The sequence below is a fragment of the Elephas maximus genome, chromosome X (genome assembly GCF_024166365.1).
Source record: "Elephas maximus indicus isolate mEleMax1 chromosome X, mEleMax1 primary haplotype, whole genome shotgun sequence".
Classification (NCBI taxonomy): Eukaryota; Metazoa; Chordata; class Mammalia; order Proboscidea; family Elephantidae; genus Elephas; species Elephas maximus.
The window spans coordinates 148521208-148543126 of record NC_064846.1 but is presented as its reverse complement, the minus strand read 5'-3'; the positions used below and the strand labels follow the sequence as shown (position 1 = coordinate 148543126).

The window sequence follows — 21919 nt, the reverse complement described above, 5'->3', positions numbered from 1 at the left end:
TCACATCCATGACACTTATTTTAAACAAATAGCTATTTTTTATTGACAATTTTAAACATACACAAAAATAGAGACAGTAGCATAATGAAACCCCGTATATCCATCACCTACCTTCAATAAATACCAATATTTTGTGTATGTTGTTTGTAAAGGACCTTTATTTTGCTATTTTTTCTTTTCTTTTGAGCATATGAGTGGTAGTCAATGCAACTAAGAAGAGATTTGTGGTGCATTCCTGCATTGCTGCACAGAAAATGCTTAAAATGACTAACCTTCTTTTGTTGCCAAGTAACTCCTGGCTATGTGCTGTTAGCAAGATATAACAGCATTCGCAGCATAATTAGATTCGAATAGCAAATTTTATTTAAAGAGTTCCTGATCTTATTGCTCATAGGCATGTTTTCCTTTCTTGAGTTTCTTTCTTTTGTAGTAATCAAGGTCTTAATGAATTGTGATAGACTTCCGTTTTATGAAACAATAGAAAAACACCATAGGAACTCTTTAGTAAGTTTTTAGGCAGGGTTGAAGTTGCTTAAAATCTTCTTTGGTGGCAGGTTATTATTTGTTAAGTAACTGTTTATAAAATGACTTCGGCAAAAAGATAATTCCCAGCAGTGTTAGTTGGGTGAATGATAACAATCAGTTTAAAAAGGAAAAAAAGTGATGAAGAGCTAGGCAAGTAGTTTATAGCTGTTCATGAATTGAATAAATGAATGAATGAAAATTTAGAGCTCTATTTTTCCACTAAGGAGCCCAGCTGGCACAGTGGTTAAGTGCTGGGCTGCTAACCCTAAGGTCAGCGGTTCAAACCCACCAGCTTGCTCTATGGGAGAAAGATGTGACAGTCTGTTTCCGTAAAGATTTACAGCCTTGGAAACACTATGGGGCAGTTCTAGTCTGTCCTATAGGGCCACTATGAGTCAGAATCGACTCGCCAGCAATGGGTTTATGGTTTTTTTGATTATTTTTCCACTGTATACAAGATAGAGAAAGCAAAATGTTTTTTCTTCACTCTGCCTTCCAGATACATTTTCTTGGGAAGGAAGGAATGATGCAAGGAAAGAAGAGATGAATGAAGGGATTGAGGGAGGGAATGCAGGAAAGAAAGAACAGGGAGAAGAAGGAAGGAAGGAAGCAAGAAACAAAGAAAAGGACAATGGGAGAGACAGAAGGATGAAAAGAGAGAGGGTAAACAGAAAGGAAGCAGAGAAGAAAGAAGGAAAGAAAAGAGGGAGGGAGAAAGGCTAATTTGTAAAACAGTTAAGCGCTTAAGCGCTTGGCTACTAACCAACTAAAATCTTGGCAGTTTGAATTCACCCAGAGGTGCACTGGAAGAACCCATTGCAGTTGATTACAACCCATGGCAATCACATGTGTTACAGAGTAGAGCTGAGTTTCTTAGGGTTTTCTTGGCTGTAAATTTTATGGAAGCAGATCACCAGGCCTTTCTTCCATAGTGCCACTGGGGGGGTGGTTAAACCACCAATCTTTCTCTTAGTAGCCGAGAGCAAACCACTTGCGCCACACAGGGATCTGTCTCGGAAGAAAGGCCTGGTGATCTCCTTCCAAAAGATCACAGCTATTGATCACCCTATGGAGCACAGTTCTACTCTGACACACGTGGGGTGGCCATGAATCAGAATGACTCAGCAGCAACTGGTAGGGTGTTTTGTTGTTGATTTATATATCTTTAAGCAGTAATGTCATCAAAATATCACAATCTCCCTGCCATTTAATGCGCAATACTTCTTTTAATGTTATATTGGAATTCCAGAGTTCCAACTATACACAAATTATCTTCAATTCATAGAGCATGAAAGGAATATGTGTTACTTCTTGGTGCAGCCTCATCACTGACAGAAGTCACAAAAGTTAAAGGAAGTGCAAACGTCGAATATACCAATAGTCTTTATTCCTCTTTTCCTCCTTTCTTCCCTCCCAGTACTTGACTCCTAATTCTTTTTGGTCTGGTGGAGAATACTTATCTGTCTGTCTGTCTGTCTGCCTGCCTGCCTGCCTGCCTGTCTGTCTGTCTATCTATCCATCTATCACCTATCGATCTACCATAGTCAGTATTGCCTATCCAGGATTTTACCCCAGACTGGTCTCTCCAGCACTAAACTCTATGCATTGTTCACTCTGTAATCAGGGTATAAAACTTGTGTCTAACTTATGTAATGATAAAATCAAACCTAATAGTGCATGTAACTTGTAGTTACTGAATTCATTTCCTGTTCAAGACTCCTTGCTAGACACAACAAGACACATAACCACCAATGAAGATATGTAAAGCTTAGCAGAGGAGAGAGAAAATAATCTGATAATAATAGTAATACAGAAAAATAAATGCCTTGAAAACTTAACCAAGAGGTTCGTGAATTCAGAAGAAAAGAGCAATCACATCTAGTTACGTAGCTAACAAAAGTCTTCATGCAGGAGAAAATGAAAGAAGGTATGTTGTTGTTATGAGTCGGAATCAATGGCAGCAGGTTTGGTTTGGTTTTTTATGTTGTTGTTGTGTGCCATTGAGTCGATTCTGACTCATAGCGACCACATATGACAAAGCAGAGCAGCCCCATAGGGTTTCCTAGGCTGTAATCTTTATGGGAGCTGATTGCCAGATCTTTCCTCACGCAGAGCCACTGGGTGGATTCGAACCACCAACCATTGGGTAGCAGCCAAGTGCTTAGCCACTGCACTACCAGGGCTCATTTGAAGGAAGGTAGAGAGGTGTGAAAGTATGAAAGTAAGCTACCAATGTGGGGTTATGGCAGATAGCACAATTGTCATGTGTAGGTGAGTACTAAGAAATAAAGCATGCAGATTGATTTAGTTTGGGTTAAGGGACACCTTGAGTGTCAGGTCAAGTATTTAAAATCAATAAAATGAATACCTGCCAAATACTGATAATGAGATTTTTGCTTTAGAAGGATTAATCCAGCCATGGAAAAAAGGCCTGGAGAAAAGGAAGTCAGTCAGGAAGGCATTTCAGATTAAAGAGACTGTGGATTTAAGCTGCCCTGGTAGTATTTGGAATAAAAAGGAAGAGGCAGCTATTAGAGACATCTGGACAATTGGAAATTGTGCTTGACCTACCTGAGTGGGGGGCAGGGGACACGGGCAAAGACACCAAGGTTGGCTGTAAGATATCACGCCTGTGCAATAGGGAGAGTAGAAAACCCATTTATGAGCAAGACAGTCAAGAGGGGGAGCTGACTAGTAGACAAGGAGATCACAATATAACAACTCACTTTGGTTCTTAACCCACCTCCCATGCCTCCCCATACACACTTTAAACTTTTTAGTGCTAATAGAACATCTAGGCAAATGTGTCTAGCAAATAATAGGAAACTTTGATCTGCAGTTTGGGAGAAAGCTTAGTATATGTGCCTCACCTGTGTTGATGGTCACCAAATAGGTAGCATTCTGAAATAAAATAATAATCAAATTCTGGCATTTAAAAAAAAATCAGGCAAATACCAGACTGGGCCACCAGTGCATTTTGTTTTTTTCTTTTTTGTGTCATCTACAAAAAAGATGTATACTTTGTGCTCAGTATGGATCCGCAGTTGCAAATACACTGCCACTCTGGTAGAGTCCTGTCTTCAGTCGTGTCTGGATCAGCAGAAAACAGAATCACTGCACAGTGGTCTTTCAGGGCATTTGGGGGTACAGTTTCCTAATTCCACCTGCTAAGGCTACAAGTCACTGTGCTCATCACGTAAACCATGAGATCCTATTACACAGTTGTTATCATTTTCCATTGTTCAGTTCGCTCATAATGTTGCTACCTGGGAATGGAATAGTGCTTAAAAAAAAAAAAAAGCCAGGATTCTGAAGTGTTTCACCTTGCAAGGATTGTGATACATAACTTTTATTGCCTGTTTGTCTACACAGTGTACAGGACCACTATGAATAGCTTTTCAGTCCTTTTTTCCCTTCCTTCCATCTTTTCTTCCTATTACCTAAAACCAAACCAAACCCAGTGCTGTTGAGTCAATCCTGACTTATAGCGTCCCCATTTTTTTATAGGACGGAGCAGAACCGCCCCATAGAGTTTCCAGGAGCACCTGGTGGCTTCAAACTGATGACCCTTTGGTTAGCAGCTGTAGCACTTAGCAGCTACACCACCAGGGTTTCTGTCCTATTACCTAAAAAAACCTAGAGCCCTTCTATTTAAGAGAGAAGCAAAAATCATCCTTGATCTAAAATATGTTGGGTTTGTTGGTCTACTCCCGTAATTTCCTGTATCAGTCAGTACTTGGTGATGACTACTTGTTTTGTGTATCAACACATCCTTATAAATAAATCTTTAGATTTCAGGCTGATATTCCAGAAATAGCAAGCACTTATCCAACGGTCCCTTTATTTTGCTAAATAAGATGTCTTGGGTCTTCTATTTCTTTTCCATTTCTTATTAGTATCTGAGATTTTCCTCTGTTCTCCTGCACCTTATACCTTTAAAACAAACACCTTTACCCACAGAGCATGAGACAAGCACCCCAAAAAATAAGCTTTGATGACCCCGACATTGTTTTTGATAATAATGTAATGACTAAAGACAGCTAGACTCAGATGTTTATGCCACATCTAACTTTGAGACCTGTAGTTTTATTTTGTTTGGTTTGGTTGGTTTGTTTGTTCGGACACCTCTGGCTTTGGAACCTGAGACAGGCTGTGAGGGATCAGAAGGGATGACTTTTTGTTACGGGAATTAAATGAGATCTTTTATGCCAAGTACTTGGCCCAGGGTGGGCACATACTAAGTGTCCAGTAAATGGGTTTTATCTTTTACCATTACTACTATTCACTTGGGAACCCTGGTGGCATAGTTGTTAAGTGCTATGGCTGCTGACCAAAAGGTTGGCAGTTTGAATCCACCAGGCGCTCCTTGGAAACTCTATAGCATAGTTCCACTCTGTCCTATAGGGTCACTATCAGTAGGAATTGACTCTACGGCAGCGGGTGGGTTTTACTATTCACTACTCTTTGTGCCTCCCTCCCACTCCTGTACTTGTATCCTGTCATACTGAATCAACCTAACCTTCTAATTTCGTTTTCCATGCTGAGCCCTGTGATAGCATTTTTGACCTGGTATTGCATTTTTACTGTTTCACTTGTGAGGTACTTTGTCTCAGACTTGTTTCTGCTGGGCCCTTTCCACATCATCTCTTGGCCACTCTGAGTACCTTCTCAGGCCAGTCAAACCTGGGTCCCAGTTATCTACCTGGCTGTCAGCTCAACATGCTGATACCTTTACTAGGCTTGCCCTAAGCTCCCCATGAAGAGAGAAGATTACACCTTTTGAGTCCAATCAGACTTGAAATGTAGACAATTAAACCACTTTTATACATGGGTCTCACAGAGAAGGGTTTCTCAACCTCAGCACTATTAACATTTTGGGCCAGGTAATTCTTGGTTGTGGAGAGTTCTCCTGTACAATGTAGGATGTTTAGCAGCATCTCTGGCCGCTACCCAGTAGAGTCAGTAGCACATCTCCCCCTCCCCACCACCACCACCTTGTGACAACTCCGGTTGAAAACCACTCTCATAGAGATATACCAATAGGTGACTATACACATTTCTGGATCATGAATAGAAAACCAAGAAATTTAAATATCTCCTACCTTGAAGTACAGTTATAAATAAGCCAACCCGATATAATCTGGGAGGCCATTAAATTACATTGTACTATAACTGTATGGGGCAGTTCTACTCTGTCCTATAGGGTCGCTATGAGTCGGAATTGACTCGACGGCACTGGGTTTTTTTATACCATGGGAATATAATGTATTGTAATATCCCAAGCCAAGCAGAGAATTAAAAATTTTCTGACTTTCTGTAGTAACATGGTGCATTTTGTCTATTCCACGATTTTCTTTTAATAAGCATTTCCAAATTGCCTGGAATTTATCATTTTTGCAAGGCCTTTTATCTACTAACAGAAAAAGAAAAAAAATGATATGGTATGATAATTTCAAGTACTTTCTCATTGCCAGGGAAGAGATACTTTCCTTACAGGACATGTAATTTCTTGGAATTGACTATTGTCCCTAGAAGCTAATTGGGGACTGTTAATTTTTTGATGCCTGTCAACAGAAGTGAAAATAGTAGTTGACATACTTACCTACTTGATTATAGTTGTTATATCAATCAGCATCCTTTTCATAGGGTTCATCATAATTTCTTTCAAAAAGTACGTATTGTTTTCTTTTTTTCATCTCTTTTTTTGCTTTAGTTTTGAGCATTGTTGTAAGGTGCTGTTGAATCCCTTCTGACTCATAACAGAAGGAAACACTGCCAAATCCTGTGCTATCCTCACAATAGTTGCTATGTTTGAACTCATTGTTGCAGCCACTGTGTCAATCCATCTCATTGAGGGTCTTCCTCTTTTTCCCTGACCCTCTACCTTACCAAGCATGATGTCCTTCTCCAGGGACTGGAGTATACATTCAAATTTATTTAATATGTTTGAAATCAGTCATGCAGTCAGTTAGGATTCATCTCCACAACACTTATGCAAAATCTACAAGAAACAGTTATTTTCAAAATGAAATTTAAAAATATTAAAACCCCCTTTATTTATTCTATGTCAACCCACACTCTCTTTTGTTGGCACCCCATGTTTTTCTCAGTTCATTTGGTCAGAACCAGGGTTTAGTGGATGATGGAATGAGTTCCAGGATCTGCAATGATTCTGGTTGAAGCAGGCAGGGCTTCATATAATGGAAGCTGGGCTTTAAGGGACAACAGTAGAAGGCAACAAATGAGTAGAGAACCTAGCCCTAACATTAGCTCCACGCTGACTTACATTTCCTATGATATTCTCAACATAAAGGAAACAAAAATCCTCACAATTGGACCAATAAGCAACATCATGATAAACGGAGAAAATATCAAGCTTTTCAAGGATTTCATTTTACTTGGATCCACAATCAGCGCCCAATGAAGCAGTAGTCCAGAAATCAAATGACGTACTGTATTGGGCAAATCTGCTGCAAAAGACCTTTCCAAAATGTTAAAAAGCAAAGATGTCACTTTGAGGACTGAGTAGCGCCTGACCCAAGCCGTGGAATTTTCAATCTCCTCATATGCATGCAAAAGCTGGGCAATGAATAAGGAGGAGCAAGGAAGAATCAATGCATCTGAATTATGGTGTTGGTGAAAAATATTGGATATACCATGGACTGCCAGAAGAACAAAGAAATCTGTCTTAGAAGAAGTAGAGCCAGAATGCTCCTTAGAAGCAAGAATGGCAAGACTTCGTCTCACATACTTTGGGCACGTTATCAGGAGGGATAGGTCCCCAGAGAAGGACACCATGCTTGGTAAAGTAGAGGGTCAGCTAAAAGCAGGAAGACCCTCAATGAGATGGGTTGATGTGGTGGCTGCAACGATTGGCTCAAACATAGCAACGATTGTGAGGATGGCACAGGATCAGGCAGTGTTTCATTCTGTTGTACAAAGGGTCGCTATGAGTTGGAACCCACTCGGAGGCACGTAAAAATAACGACATGATATTCTTGAGTGATTCTATTTTGAGAACAAGTATTCAATGAATATAGTCTCTTCATTGTTACCTGAGAGGTTTGTCAAGTTTCTGGAAAAGGATTAAATGTAAATTCTATCATTCCTATGTTAGAGTACTTCAGGATAAATATTTAAAAAGTAAGAAGACACTGATTTAAACATGATGATTTTCAATTTTGCAATGGAGTATGTTCCACATATCAATGAATTGTAGGAATACTGAAGAATTGTTCTTTATATCTTGGATAAGTGTGGCTCTGATTCCATTTGCCAAAAAAATGTGTTGGGGTATACTTTTTTAAAATTTTCTCTTAAGATGTGAAAGCAAAAGAGAACTGAGGTTAACCAAAGAGTATCTCACAATAAGTGAATATGACATTAGCCCGAAATGTGAAACTTGATTTGGGCCATTTTCTCAGTTCTTTGGGAGACCACAAAGAGAAGCTGTGTCATCAGTCTGTTGCTGAATTTTTCAAAATATAAATCAATGATCAATAGTGAATTTCTTTAGCCTCTATGGATAAAGGGAGGTAACTGAATTGATTTATCAGAACTGGTCTCTTAATTCCTACTCCTCCACAAACCTGTCCCTTTTTTATTACCTCCAAAATCATTAAATGGCACTTCCATTCATGTATTTGCTCAAGCCTCAAACTGGGGATCCCCTTAATTCCTGCCTTTTTATTTACATTCCACATCCAATTCATCAGTAAATGTCTTTAATGCTACCTACCAAATAAACCAAACCAAACCTGCGGCTGTCGAGTCAATTCCCACTCATAGTGACCCTATACAACAGAGTAGAACTGCTCCATAGGGTTTCCAAGAAGTGACTTGTGGATTTGAACTGCTGACCTTTTGATTAGCAGCCATAAATGGCTGTAGCTCTTAACCACTGTACCACCAGGGCTCCACTTACCAAATAGATACATGAAAAAAAAAATCCTACCAATTTCACCACCAACACCACAGCACTATCTTCTTTCAGTGGACTGCTTCAATAGCCTCCTAACTGGCCTCCCTGCCTCCAGTCTCGTGTCTCACTGCCTCCACACTGCACCATCCTCCCAGACACAAACACCAAGATGCCAGAATGATACATCTGTCATACTAATGCTACCACGCCAGCTCCCTCTCTGGAATGCAAGCTCCATGAGAGCAGGAATTTTGTTTGTCTTGTTCACTGTTATATCCCCTACTGACTAGAACAGTGCCTGGCAGAGAGCAAATACTTAAAAACATATTTGTTGAAAGAATGAATGAATGTATTTGTTTTATTTGCATTATAAGCATCACTTATCAAATGTTGTGAATAAAATATGAAGTATCAGAGTTAGTCAAATTAATTTCTTGATTTCTCTGAATACATGAATTTTGATAGATTTAATATTGAGTTACATTCTTGGGAGTTATTTGCTATGTTGCTTTGACTTGACTGTTAAATCAAGGCTATCTTGTATATAGTGGTGGTTAGTTTATTCATAAACTGCTCTCCCTGCACCTCTCTGCTCAGTTGCTTTGTCACTCCTCCCTCTTTAAGGCTTTTGAGGCTCCATGATTGTTATGAGTCACCAAAATTATTTGCAAAAGAGGAATTTTGCCATTCCCAAGTCATTAGCTATAACTGAAAAATAAAGTACTCTCTTTCCCCAAATACTTTCACCAATATATGTTGGTATTTTCTCCTCTCACAAGCTCTAAACTCCACTATTAGAAGCTAATATTAGTACATTCCAGGCCAAAGAAAGCAGAACTGAAATCTCATTTGAGTCACTCAGAGGTCGAAGGTCTATGGATGTACTAAATTTCTTTGACATGCTAGGAAACAGAGAGTTGTTTGTCAGCTCCTTTAAATTAAACACACACACAAATGAGCAAACAGAAAATTGTAAAATGGAGTGTGTCAGTGGGATTGCTGCAAAGCATGTTTTATTGTCAGCTGTATAAATCCGTGAATATTCTTTTGTGACCAGTTTTAGTTGGTAGATTTAAATGAGATGATAAATTACCCCTGAATATAGCACTCAACACAATGCACTATATATATGCTTTCATCTATGAACATCCTCATGGATGACTCCATGTCTATTCATCTTTTTATTTCTAATATAGTACTTACTATCATTTAGTGGATACTTGATAAAAAGCTCTTAGAAATGAATTATTGAACTGTATTAGATTTTTTTTTATTAGAATTATTTACCTAGACTGTAAGCTCTGTGAGGGTTAAAAGTAGTGTTTTGTTCACCTTTCATTCCTTTACGATAACAGTGCCTTGCATATTTAAAAGTCTTGAAAATATTTTTGTCATATTACATTTTTGAAGATAGATCAGTTTTCCTGCTAGAGAGACTAATATGGGAAGTATTAACAATTCTTAAGCTCAAGATTTGAACTCCTTTTGAACCCTTGGTTAAGCATCCAGTTCATTATTTTATAAATTGTTATCTTTTTTTCTTAACAGACTACATAGAATGCTAAATTCTTCTGTCCCAGACTTTGATAGATATCATTAGAATACATTTATTGACCACCTACTATATTCACACTCTTAATCTTTTATCCTATTTAATTCTCACAAAAACTTATAAGGGAAGATTATTTAGGCTTCATTTTATATACAAGAATACCGAGACTCAGAGAGGTTAAATAACTTCTCAATTTGCCAAACCAACAAGGCAACCAGCAGCCAGGTAGGGTGATGGAAATGGACTTAGTCTGTTACCGAGGACACAGATCAACCAGCTGTCTCTTGAGGTTGTGGTCTTTCTTTGCTAAGATGTTGAATTAACTAGTTGTGTGCATCTATCACTGCATGTTGGTTATCACTGCATGTATTTGTGTGTGTGTGTGTGTGTGTGTGTCTGCATATGTCTGTCTGTGTCTTTCTGTGATCTTTCCTACTCTAACATAATGATCCTAAGAAAAAAATCAGAGAAGGCACTAGTTGAAATACATTTTGAAAATCATCTATGACTTTGAAAGAACGAGTTTTGTGGTAGGATGAGTATACGTATCCAAGAAATACTTGAGTGATTGAAGTTAAAATTCAGAGCAGTAACTGGCCAGCAGAGAAAGGCCACTCACTATAAATACCTTGCATTCTTTTCCCCTTTAAGAACATTGAGAAGACTCAAGATGGCCTGGCCTCTTTACCCTAGTCTGCTGTCATTTTTGTTTTTGGAAGCTGGGATCCTATTTTCCACTGTTCCCTAACTGAAGGGTACATAGAATGAGGAAGAGAGTGAGAGGCTGCATCATGAATAGTTAGGTAATCGTAATATCAATAAGGAATGAAACCTTTGTGTATGCCAACTTCTAGATGTTTCTATAACTGGCAGCTAGGGAGCAAAGTGGATGTCCATAAAATTCCCCTTCTACTCTGCAGAAAGGCTCTATGAATTGAGACATGTTAATAACTCTGTAAAAAAGGCCTAATTATTTTTGTCAATAGGATGTTCTGAAGAATAAAACAAGGAATTGAGAATTCTTTTGTTGGTGGATACGTTGCTATATTTAATGCAAAATTAGGGAGAGAAATATCTCTACTATAATTACCAGTATTTTTGTAAACAAAATATGATTAGAATTTAAAATTACCCTGTGCTTCTTGTCACTATTATAGGACTCTCTTTAGCTTTCCAATTGTGTGTGTGTGTGTGTGTGTGTGTGTGTGTGTGTGTTGGAGAGACAGAGAGAAGTGTCCCCAAAGGGAAAGTTGTCTGCCTGGCAATGAAATGACAGTTGGTGTAGTCGTGGTCTGATGCTCATAATTTTACTGGTTTTTACTGTAAATAATTTGGTTGAATTTCCTTCCAGTCCCACCTTTGACCACGCAGAAAATAAAGAGGGCTTTGTTTTTGTGTGCCTGTTCATTTTGGTTGGTTATTACTATTCCTACATTTTGTTTACCAGTTCTGTCCTCTGTCAATTCAACTCAGCTAATAATTATTAAACACCATCATGTGCCAGACCCATTTAAATAGTGGAAAATTCAGTGCATATTTTTCCCTTGCGTCAGCAAAATTGGTCACCCTCAAATCATTGTGGAGCAGAGCTACATCTTAGCTGTGATGGTCACCCTCTTTTCACAGTCATTTTGCCAATGTGTCAAATCAGTAGTTCAGCTGTAAGTTTCCATTCACTTATATCAAAGGTCAATTTGGCAGGGAAATCCTAAAATAAAGGTGCCTAACTGATACCCGGAAACCCTGGTGGCATAGTGGTTAAGAGCTATGGCTACTAACCAAAAGGTCAGCAGTTCAAATCCACCAGGCACTCCTTGGAAACTCTATGGAGCAGTTCTACTCTGTCCTGTAGGGTCGCTATGAGTCAGCATCGACTGGACAGCAATGGGTTTGGAACTGATACCCACCATAGCATAATATCAAAACATGGCACTTATAAATACTAGATTGCTCTGCAAGAATACTCTGCTCTGGGTCATGGTTATTTAGTTGCATGTTTTTGCAGATTGTACACACCTTGAGGGGAGACTTTGCACAAGGCTATGCAGTAGCTGCTGGACAGAATTTTCAAGGAACACATAATAAAGAATTGGGAGGCAAGGATCTCAGTTGTTGCCTTTGGAAAGCCAGTTGATTTCTTTGGGTCTCAGATCCTTGATCTCTAAAACAAGGGAGTTGAATTGGAAGCTGGGATTTTTTTTTCTCTTATCATGATAAGATGGATGGGGGTGTGTTTGAACAGGGAAAGTCTCTCTCAGCTGCCTTCTATTACAAATTGTTGAAGTACCATACCTACTTGTAACTACATAATTACAAGATTTTATAAACTGGCTTGATTTACTGAATCAACCAGTTATTTTGGTATCATAGTTGCTCTTGAATTTCACTAAAATCATTTCATAACCAGAGGCTAAGAAATGTGGCTTTTGATTTATTAATGATGAACTATTTTCCCAACATTTAGAGAATTAGCTGATTAATTAGCTGGCAAACAAACATAAAAAACAAACCCCACAGTGACCGTATAAGACAGAGTAGAACTGCCCCATAGGGTTTCCAAGGAGCAGTTGGTGGATTCACACTGCCGGCCTTTTGGTTGGCAGCCAAGCTCTTAACCACTGAGCCACCAGGGCTCAATTTAGCTGGTAGGAGAACAAAAGTCCATTAGGATCACTTTAGGCAAGAAAGAAGTGCATTTAAGGTTCATCATAAGGTTTTCACAGGCCAATTTTTTTAGAAGTAAATCACCAGGTCCTTCTTCTTAGCCTATCTTAGTCTGGAAGCTCCACTAAAAACTGTCCATCCTACGTGACCCTGCTGGTATTTGAAATACTAGTGGCATAGCTTGCAGCATCACAGCAACATGCAAGCCACCACAGTAGGACAAACTGACAGACAAATGGGGGAATCAAATTGACTACGTCTGTGGAAAGAGATGATGGAGGAGCTCAATATCATCAGTCATAACAAGAGATGACTGCAGAACAGACCATCAATTGGTCATAGGCAAGTTCAAGTTGAAGCTGGAGAAAATTAAAACAAGCCCGCAAGAGCCAAAGTACAATCTTGCCTATGTGCCACTTGAATTTAGAGATCATCTCGAGATTAGATTTGACACATTGAACAATAATTACCGAAGACCAGACTAGTTGAAGAATGACATCATACATGAAGAAAACAAAAAGTCATTAAAAACAGGAAAGAAAGAAAAGACCAAAATGGATGTCAGAAGAGACTCTGAAACTTGCTCTTGAACATAGAGTGGCTAAAGCAAATGTAAGAAACGATGAAGTAAAAGAGCTGAATGGGAGATTTCAAAGGGCAGCTCTGGAAGACAAAGTAAAGTGTTATAATGAAAGTGCAAAGACATGGAGTTAGAAAACCAAAAGGGAAGAGCACATTTGGCATTTCTCAAGCTGAAAGAACTAAAGAAAAGAATTCAAGGCTCGAGGGAGGATTCCATGAGCAAAATATTGAACGACACAGGAAGCATCAAAAGAAGATGAAAAGAATACACAGAGTCACTGTACCAAAAAGAATTGGTGGATGTTCAACCATTTCAGGAGGTACCATATGATCAGGAACTGATGGTCCTGAAGGAAGAAATCCAAGCTGCACTGAAGGCATTGGTGAAAAACAAGGCTCCAGGAATTGATGGAATACCCATTGAGATGTTTCAACAAATGGATACAGTGCTTAAAGTGCTCACTTCTCTATGCCAAGAAATTTGGAAGACAGCTGCCTGGCCAACTGACTGGAAGAGATCCATATTTGTACCCATTCCAAAGAAAGGTGATCCAACAGAGTGCAGAAATTATGGAATGATCTCATTAATATCACACACAAGTAAAATTTTGCTAAAGATAAGGCAAAAATGTTTGCGGCAGTACCTCAACAGGGAACTGCCAGAAATTCAATTTGGATTGAGAAGAGGAAGTGGAATGAGAAATATTATTGCTGATGTCAGAAGGATCTTGGCTGAAAGCAGAGAATACCAGAACGATGTTTACCTGTGTTTTATTGACTATCCAAAGGCATTCAACTGTATCATAACAAACTATTGATAACATTGGAAAGAATGGGAATTCCAGAACAATTAATTGTGCTCATGCAGAACCTGTATACAGACCAAGAGGTAGTCATTTGAACAGAACAGGGTGAGTGGTTTAAAATCAGAAAAGGTGTGCATCAGGGTCATATCCTTTGACCATACTTATTCAGTCTGTATGCTGAGCAAATAATCCGAGAACCCAGACTATATGAAGAAGGACAGGGCATCAGGATTGGATGAAGACTCATTAACAACCCACAATACACAGATAACACAAACTTACTTGCTGAGAGTGAAGAGGACTTGAAGCACTTACCGATGAAGATCAAAGACTACAGCCTTCAGTATGGATTACATCTCAACTTAAAAAATAAAAAATCCTCACAAGTGGACTAATAAGCAACATCATGATAAATGGAGAAAAGACTGAAGTTGTCAAGGATTTCATTTCACCTGGTGCCACAATCAACGGCCATGGAAGTAGCAGTCAAGAAATTAAAGGACATATTGCATTGGGCAAATCAGCTGCAAAAGATCTCTTTAAAGTGTTGAAAAGCAAAGATGTCACTTTGAGGACTAAGGTGCACCTGACCCAAGCCATGGTGTTTTCAATCACATCATATGTATGCGAATGCTGGACAATGAAGAAGGAAGACCAGAAAAGAATTGATGCCTTTGAATTACAATGTTGGTAAAGAATATTGAACGTATCTGTCTTGGAAGAAGTACAGCCAGGATGCCCCTTAGAAGTAAGGATGTACTTTGGACACATCATCAGGAGGGACCAGTCCCTGGAGAAAGACATCATGCTTGGTAAAGTAGTGGCTCAGTGAAAAAGAGGAAGACCCTCAATGAGATGGATTGACACAGGGCTGCAACAATGGGCTCAAACATAGCAACGATTGTGGGAATGGTGCAGGATCGGGCAGTGTTTTGTTCTGTAGTACATCAGATCACTATGAGTCGGAACTGCCTCGACGGCACCTAACAACAGCAAGGTTAATCAGAGAATGACGTGAAATTTCTGATACGAATTTCAAATCAGTTGATCTCATTCTACTATCCCAACTTTCCTTTCCCCTTTGTTCCCATCCTCTTTTTAAATAGTAATGAAGGCAAACGAATAATGCATTCAATTAACAAAATGAACAAAAGAGCTATTGATCTTATTTTAGGTGGTTCTCCCAAACCAGGACTCTTAAAACTGACCCCTTTTTCTAACTTGGAGTGCGTCATCCCTTTGTACTTTGTTTTCTGTTAAACAGAAATGGAGATGTGCGCCGAAGAAGCTTGCATTCTTGAATCGTCTGGCAATAAGGGCATGTGGCCTACCCCTGGCACTGTTCTCTAGAACAGCCTTCCAAGTTATCAAGCAAGTTGGCATGTCCTCCTGGCAAGGAAGGAAGAAAGCCCTCAAAGCAAAAACATTGAGTTCAGCTACCCTTAACTGACCATTTGTTTACTTGATACTGAGTGGAAGTTGCAATGGCAGGTTTCAAGGGACCTGGGCAGTTCAATCAGAGAGGGCAAGGTGGAAGATGGTGCTTAATGAAAGAGAACTCTTTGTCTAAAGTCCAAATAGTCTAGTCTGGCTAGGAATGAAGTATGCAGTATAGAAGATCTATCTTCAGGATGCCTAACGGCAAACTTTTACATTTTTAGGCTGATAATTGAGACATTAACAGGAGCGCAGAGAAGAATCGCGTGGAAATTTAAAATCCTGGAGAGTATATCATGCAAAATAGCAATAATAACAAAAAAAAAAAAGCAAACCCGTTGCCGTTGAGTCAATTCCAACTCATAGCGAACCTATAGGACAGAGTAGAACTGCCCCATAGAATTTCCAAGGAGTGGTTGATGGATTGAAACTCAGCCTTTTGGTTAGCAGCTGAGCACTTTACCACTGCACCACCAGGTCTCCAATGAATACTATAAAATGTAGTGGATTAAGGGTTTTGATTAGATGGAAAGTATAAAGCTATCCTCTTGGTGAATTTTTTTATATGTATGTGTGGGTTTGCATGCTTGTACTAATTTAATGCCACATTGCCATCCCTTTTAGAGGATGTGTGTGTAGGAAATACTTAGTGTAATTACTAAGTTATGGGGTTTGAGGTAATGTGGTCCAGGGTATGGAAACTAGGAATGGGATTAAGAAGAATGAGATATATATGCAGCATATATTGCGTGTAGCTTTAATTAATGCAGAGAAAATATAGGGCATCCCTTAAAAAGGAAAACAAGATGTGAATTGAAAATGTTTGGTGAAGCCCAGTCATCTGTTCTTAAAGATTGACCAGTCCTGATTCTGTAATTCAGCAGTATCATAGGGTACAACTGTCACCCCGGAAATGTTCTGTTTGATTCTATACAATGTAACAGCTTTTCAGCTTGCCCGAAGGTACTATCTGCAGCATGTAAATCACTAGTTGGCAGAGTGCTTTGACACACTAGATTGAGAATGAAAAATCTTGGAGAAAATAAACTATCTTCTAGCCTTCAATTCATGGAGCATAACAATAAGTTTCTGTATTATTATTCTTTTTCAGCCCCTCTGACTGATAAGCCACCCAAGCTTTTGTATCCTCTGGAAAGTAAACTGACAATTCAGGAGACCCAGCTGGGTGAGTAATTCCTTAATTCTAGTTAATACAGTTTTCTCAATACATTCTGCCATTTAATCAGCCTAGATCCAAACCTGCTGTAATATTCTGAGCAAAGCCCTTGTGTATTGAATGAGAGCAGAATTAGAAAATACCGGCAATCATTGTCCGTTCCGTCCAGGCAGCACATGTGTCAGGACCAAGCTGGGCAGACAGATATAAAAACTCATGTGTTATTTAGATGGTTGTTGAGATTTGAGACGGGCTGAACGTTTTAGTGATGGTATTATATTGCTATCTTATAATTCTTGAAATGGTTTTAAAACAGGCAATATAGAACTATTTAAGTTATAATATCCATTAATGCATTAAAGTATAATTTCTGAAAATTGGGAGGAAAGGTTACAAATTCACTATAATGAATGTCATCATTGCAGTTAAAAAGCATTTTTATCAAATCAAATATAATGGGTATTGTGCTAGCTACGTTGCAGATAATACATTAATAAAATGGGAACATCTTTTGGTTAAGGGACAAATAAGTTTGAGGATATGCGACCACGGACAAAATACACTTAGGTAAAAAAAAAAAACCTCCGTTGTCTACAAACCTGCATTCTAACATACTTACTTTAGAGGAGAGTCTAGAATTTCTGAGTCTGATTTAGCTATTTTAATTGATACCAAATTAAGGAAAAATTGCCCTCTTTATTATAAATGTATACAGTATATTCAATTATATCCTCAGGTTTTATTTCAAATACAGTATGCACATATATACCATAAACTGTATCAGAAAATAATTTGAGTGGGTTGATATAAATGATTTTTAAAAGTATTATTCAATCTGTATGCTCATGTTTATTAAAGAATTTCTTCATACATTAATCATTTGAGAGTAAAAATACATCTACTGTATACAACCAAAAAAGAATCGGTAGCCATGTTTTAAGCTACCAATGCTATTTATAGTTCTTGGAGTGAAAATTTGGATCAAAATTGTAAATCCGTTTTCCAAATAAAGATTAAAAAAATACAGATGTGATTATCTTCACTAATTGAATATCCAAAGTTAAAATGCACAAAGACATGCTGATGGTTTTAAAACCTATAAAATTATTGTAGTCAATGGATTTCTAACACTGAAAATACTTATATCTGCCAACATTGAGTTACAAACATATGCAAGATTTATATAAGTCAGGGTATTAATATGCTGCTTTGATGGTAAATTCAAGCCTTTTGAATTAATATCATATACAGGGAAGTAGTATTACAGCTGTTATTTTGAGATGGAGGACTTCACAAGTGGCATTAATGCAATGCTGTATAGAAAACAAACAGCAATACTAAGATTATATCAAGTTGTTTACTCATGCTATGGTATGTTGAGGTATATTATCTTTTATTGCTATATTCTAAAGGAATTTTGAAATATAAATTCACGTAAGTGACCATGCTTGTACAGACATTCCAATAACTCCTGGGAAGATGTATTTCTAAGTAGTTGTGCAAAACTATAAACATCTTGGGCCAGAGAGGAGGGAGTTTATGGTACCTGTTATCTGCAGTGAACACAGGGCACATGAAATTCATTGTATCTCTTTATTTGACAACATAATTAAAAGAATTTTATAATTAATGGCTGCCCATTGGGTTTCTTTTTATTGTCCCTGAATTGGGAATAAATCAGATTGTTCTCTAGCTCCCATTACAGTATTTTTCAAAGCGGAATAATTTGTAAAGCTTTTTTTTTTTTTGCCTTCTGAAAAGCATTACTTTTCTTGAACAAAGCTATGAAAACCAACTAATCCAAGTTGAAATTATGAAAATTTCTTATGCAAATTGGAAGGTTTGATGATATATTCATTTGAAGAAATTTGAACCTGTTATCAAAATGCTCCAGGAAATACTTTAACTTCTTTATTATCAACAGCAAAAGGAATATGAATTCTATTTAGCTACCCAGTAAAGTGGAGACACCACCTTGGGGTTTGGATCCTTTTAAACAACTTTTGTTTTGTTTTCCTGATTGCAGTTGTAAGTGGATAGGATAAATCGGTCACTAGTTAGAGAAATTTCACCTTAATCCTTGAGCCTTAGAGCAACAGTGAATTTGAAATAAGTACCATGTTAACGTTGTTTTTGCAATATTATTAGAGGAGGTGACCAGCCAATCACAAAGGGTATGTGAAAATAGGATTGATTATTGAAGGAGAAAAAAAAAAAAAAAAGCTTGAGATCCCTAAAGAATACCTGTATGTTATAATACATACTTTGTTTTTTGTTTTTTTTTTTTACTTCTTTGGTGATTTATTTTTGCCCTTTCCAGATTTGAAAAAGTTTTCCATTTCAATAGTCTCAAAATGTGATATCAAATCCTAAGAAAGGGGGACTGGGTAGAGAGTTGAGGAGGTGGGAGTAGGGAGGGTGGCTTGGTTCAGTGGTGGGGAAGATGTAAGCAGTGCCTACTGCTATGAGTAGGTAAGAATCTCCAACAGAGTTTCATTGGCCAAGAGCTGAGCGTTCTGCCTTAACCTGTTCATAAATTGAGAGTTGATCTCAGAGGATAATAAAACTCATGTACAAGTTATAAGAAACCAAGCCCACTGCCATTGAGTTGATTCCAACTCATAGTGACCCTATAGGACAGAGAACTGCCCCTATAGCGTTTCCAAGGCTGTAATCTTTACGGACACAGACTGCCACATCTTTCTCCCATGGAGCAGCTGGCGGGTTCGAACCGCCAATCTTTTGGTTAGTAGCCAAGTGCTTTAACCGCTGCCCCACCAGGGCTCCTAGTTATAAGAAAACTCATCAGGAATTACATAAAGCTGAGCTGGTACGTGTCTGGTGATGTAACTTGAACATGCTGCCTAAGTTAAGCACACATCCAACAGACTCAGGTAACTGTAAATCCATCGGATAGATATAAAGTTCATCAAAAATGAACTTTGATAAAAACATGTAGTGCGTGGATTTATCTTCATCCCCGAATTCTCTTTTTTCTACCATTTCCTGCCCATATCTACCATTCCCCATTTACATCCTTATGCCCTCCTGCTCTTCCAATTCCTTCATCCTCTCGACACTGAAAAGGGTCTGATAGTTATCATTGAAACTGTTTCATTGTAGGGGGCAAAGGACACTAAAAAGCACAGTATTTTAGGAAAAAAATAAAATAATAGTGACTAAATTCATATAAATAAGTAAATTTTTGAGTTTGAATTTCAATCGATATGTGACCACAGCCTTGCATTTTCATTTTAAGTGGCATCTGTGTGCTATTTCTAAATTAAAAAAAAGTTGTCCCCTTTTGAATAACTTTCAGGCATCAGCAAATACATGGACAGCACTTTCTTGGGCAAAAGGCCCAGAAATCACATTGTACTATTCTGCAGGTCAGTCAGAGAGATGAGCCTGACTTAGTCCTTTCAGGTGGCTGCAGTCAAGGGAATCAAAAGACAGACACCATTGTGAACCTGAGCCCTGAAGACGTCAGTCAGAGATGTGGCCTGCCTGTAATGGCCCAGAGTCTGCTTCCAGAACATTCCAGAGCAGAGGATAGCATATTCCATTGCTATCAGATCTTCAAAAAGTAGAAATCCATCCTAGCCTTGATAAAAACCAAAGCCAAACCCACTGCCGTCGAGTCGATTCCGACTCATAGCGACCCTATAGGATGGAGTAGAACTGCCCCATAGAATTTCCAAGCAGCGCCTGGCAGATTTGAACTGCCGACCTCTTGCTTAGCAGCCGTAGCTCTTAACCACTACGCCACCAGGGTTTCCCCTACCCTTGATACTTTATATATTTTCCTACTCAGAAATTGCTGAAAATTATCATTAATTACTCAGCAAGGTATGGGTGTCATTTTATTTAAATTTTGGTTTCTGATTTAAGAAGTAATTATGCTGGTTGTAGGAATTTTGGGGAAATACAGAAAGGGATCGTGTTTCTTACACTTTACATTGTAAATGTTTTCTGCTCCTACTAAATATTTTCAGAAAACACTCTTTTAAGGGCTACATGATATTCATGTGAATGTCCTGTAATTTCATACCTAATGCTATTCAGATTTTCCCAATATTTATTACCACTTATAATGATGTGGGAAACCCTGGTGGCGTAGTAGTTAAGTGCTGCGGTGGCTAACCAGAGGGTCAGCAGTTTGAATCCACCGGGTGCTCCTTGGAAACTCTATGGGGCAGCTCTACTCTGTCCTATAGAGTCGCTATGAGTCGGAACCAACTCGACAGCACTGAGTTTTTGTTTTTTTTTTTTTTAATAATGCTGTGATGAGCAGCATTAACTATACATTTTTTCCCTGGTCTTTATAATTATCCTAATAGGACAGATTCATAAAATTAAAAATACTGGGTAAAAGGAAATCATTTTATTAAAGTATCTTGCTACATATTTTCAGAAGGCTTACCAGAGAATTTGTACAAACTCTCACTGGGAGTATATAATGATAACTGTTTCACCACACTGTCAACAATAATGATTATAACCACTTTTTAATCTTTAATAAAATGATAAAAAGATGGATCTTTGTAAGATGGAGCTCTTAAAGGAAAAATCTTCCTTGGACATCAAAATGACTTCCTCCTCTCTCCTTTTCCCTCTTCCTCCCTCTTCACTCATTGAGCACAAGTACCCTGTCTTTTTTTGAGTACCCACATTTGGAAGGTTTCAAATAAATCTAGTATATTTGGGTAAGGTTGATAAAATGTAGAAACAAAATTGCATGTTTACAGTCCCTATCCATTTTCTTCTTTCCCTCATCCAGAAGCTCAACTGAGACCTTTCTCTAGATCCTATGTTTCTTAATAGAGTACAGAGTAATCATGTGATATACTCTCGGTATATGGAACGCGTGCCCTTGTAAGTGTACGATAAGAATATGTACATACCACAAACGGCACAAGTTTCCAAATTTTCTGAAAGAGAAAATACGGAGGATACAGAGCAGAATAAGCTGCTTCGCAGTGCTTGTATTTATTTATTCATTTACTATTTGGTTTATTTTGTTAAAACTTTGCAAAAAAGCCTGCCCTTAGTGTTTCTGAGAGAGTAACAAGAATTCAAAGATGTTAACTTCTAGAGGAAAGTGCTTGATGGCAATCATAAAACCTCAAATTTTTAAGCCTCTGACCTTTTAACGGGACAAACACACATGCAACTTTTTTCTGTTCGACTATCTCCCATTGCCATCCAGTCAGTTCAATTCCTAGCAACCATATAGGACGAGAGTAGAACTGCCC

At 38.3% G+C, this 21919-nt stretch overlaps 1 protein-coding gene across 1 annotated transcript in view; it reads left to right on the top strand.

Moving 5' to 3' along the window:
- Positions 1 to 21919, top strand: part of IL1RAPL1 (interleukin 1 receptor accessory protein like 1) — a 1405042-nt gene that overhangs the window by 1039830 nt on the left and 343293 nt on the right. The window contains exon 6 of the mRNA XM_049871592.1: positions 16599 to 16673. Coding sequence (XP_049727549.1) covers positions 16599 to 16673 — 75 coding nt within the window. The remainder of the gene's footprint in view (positions 1 to 16598; positions 16674 to 21919) is intronic.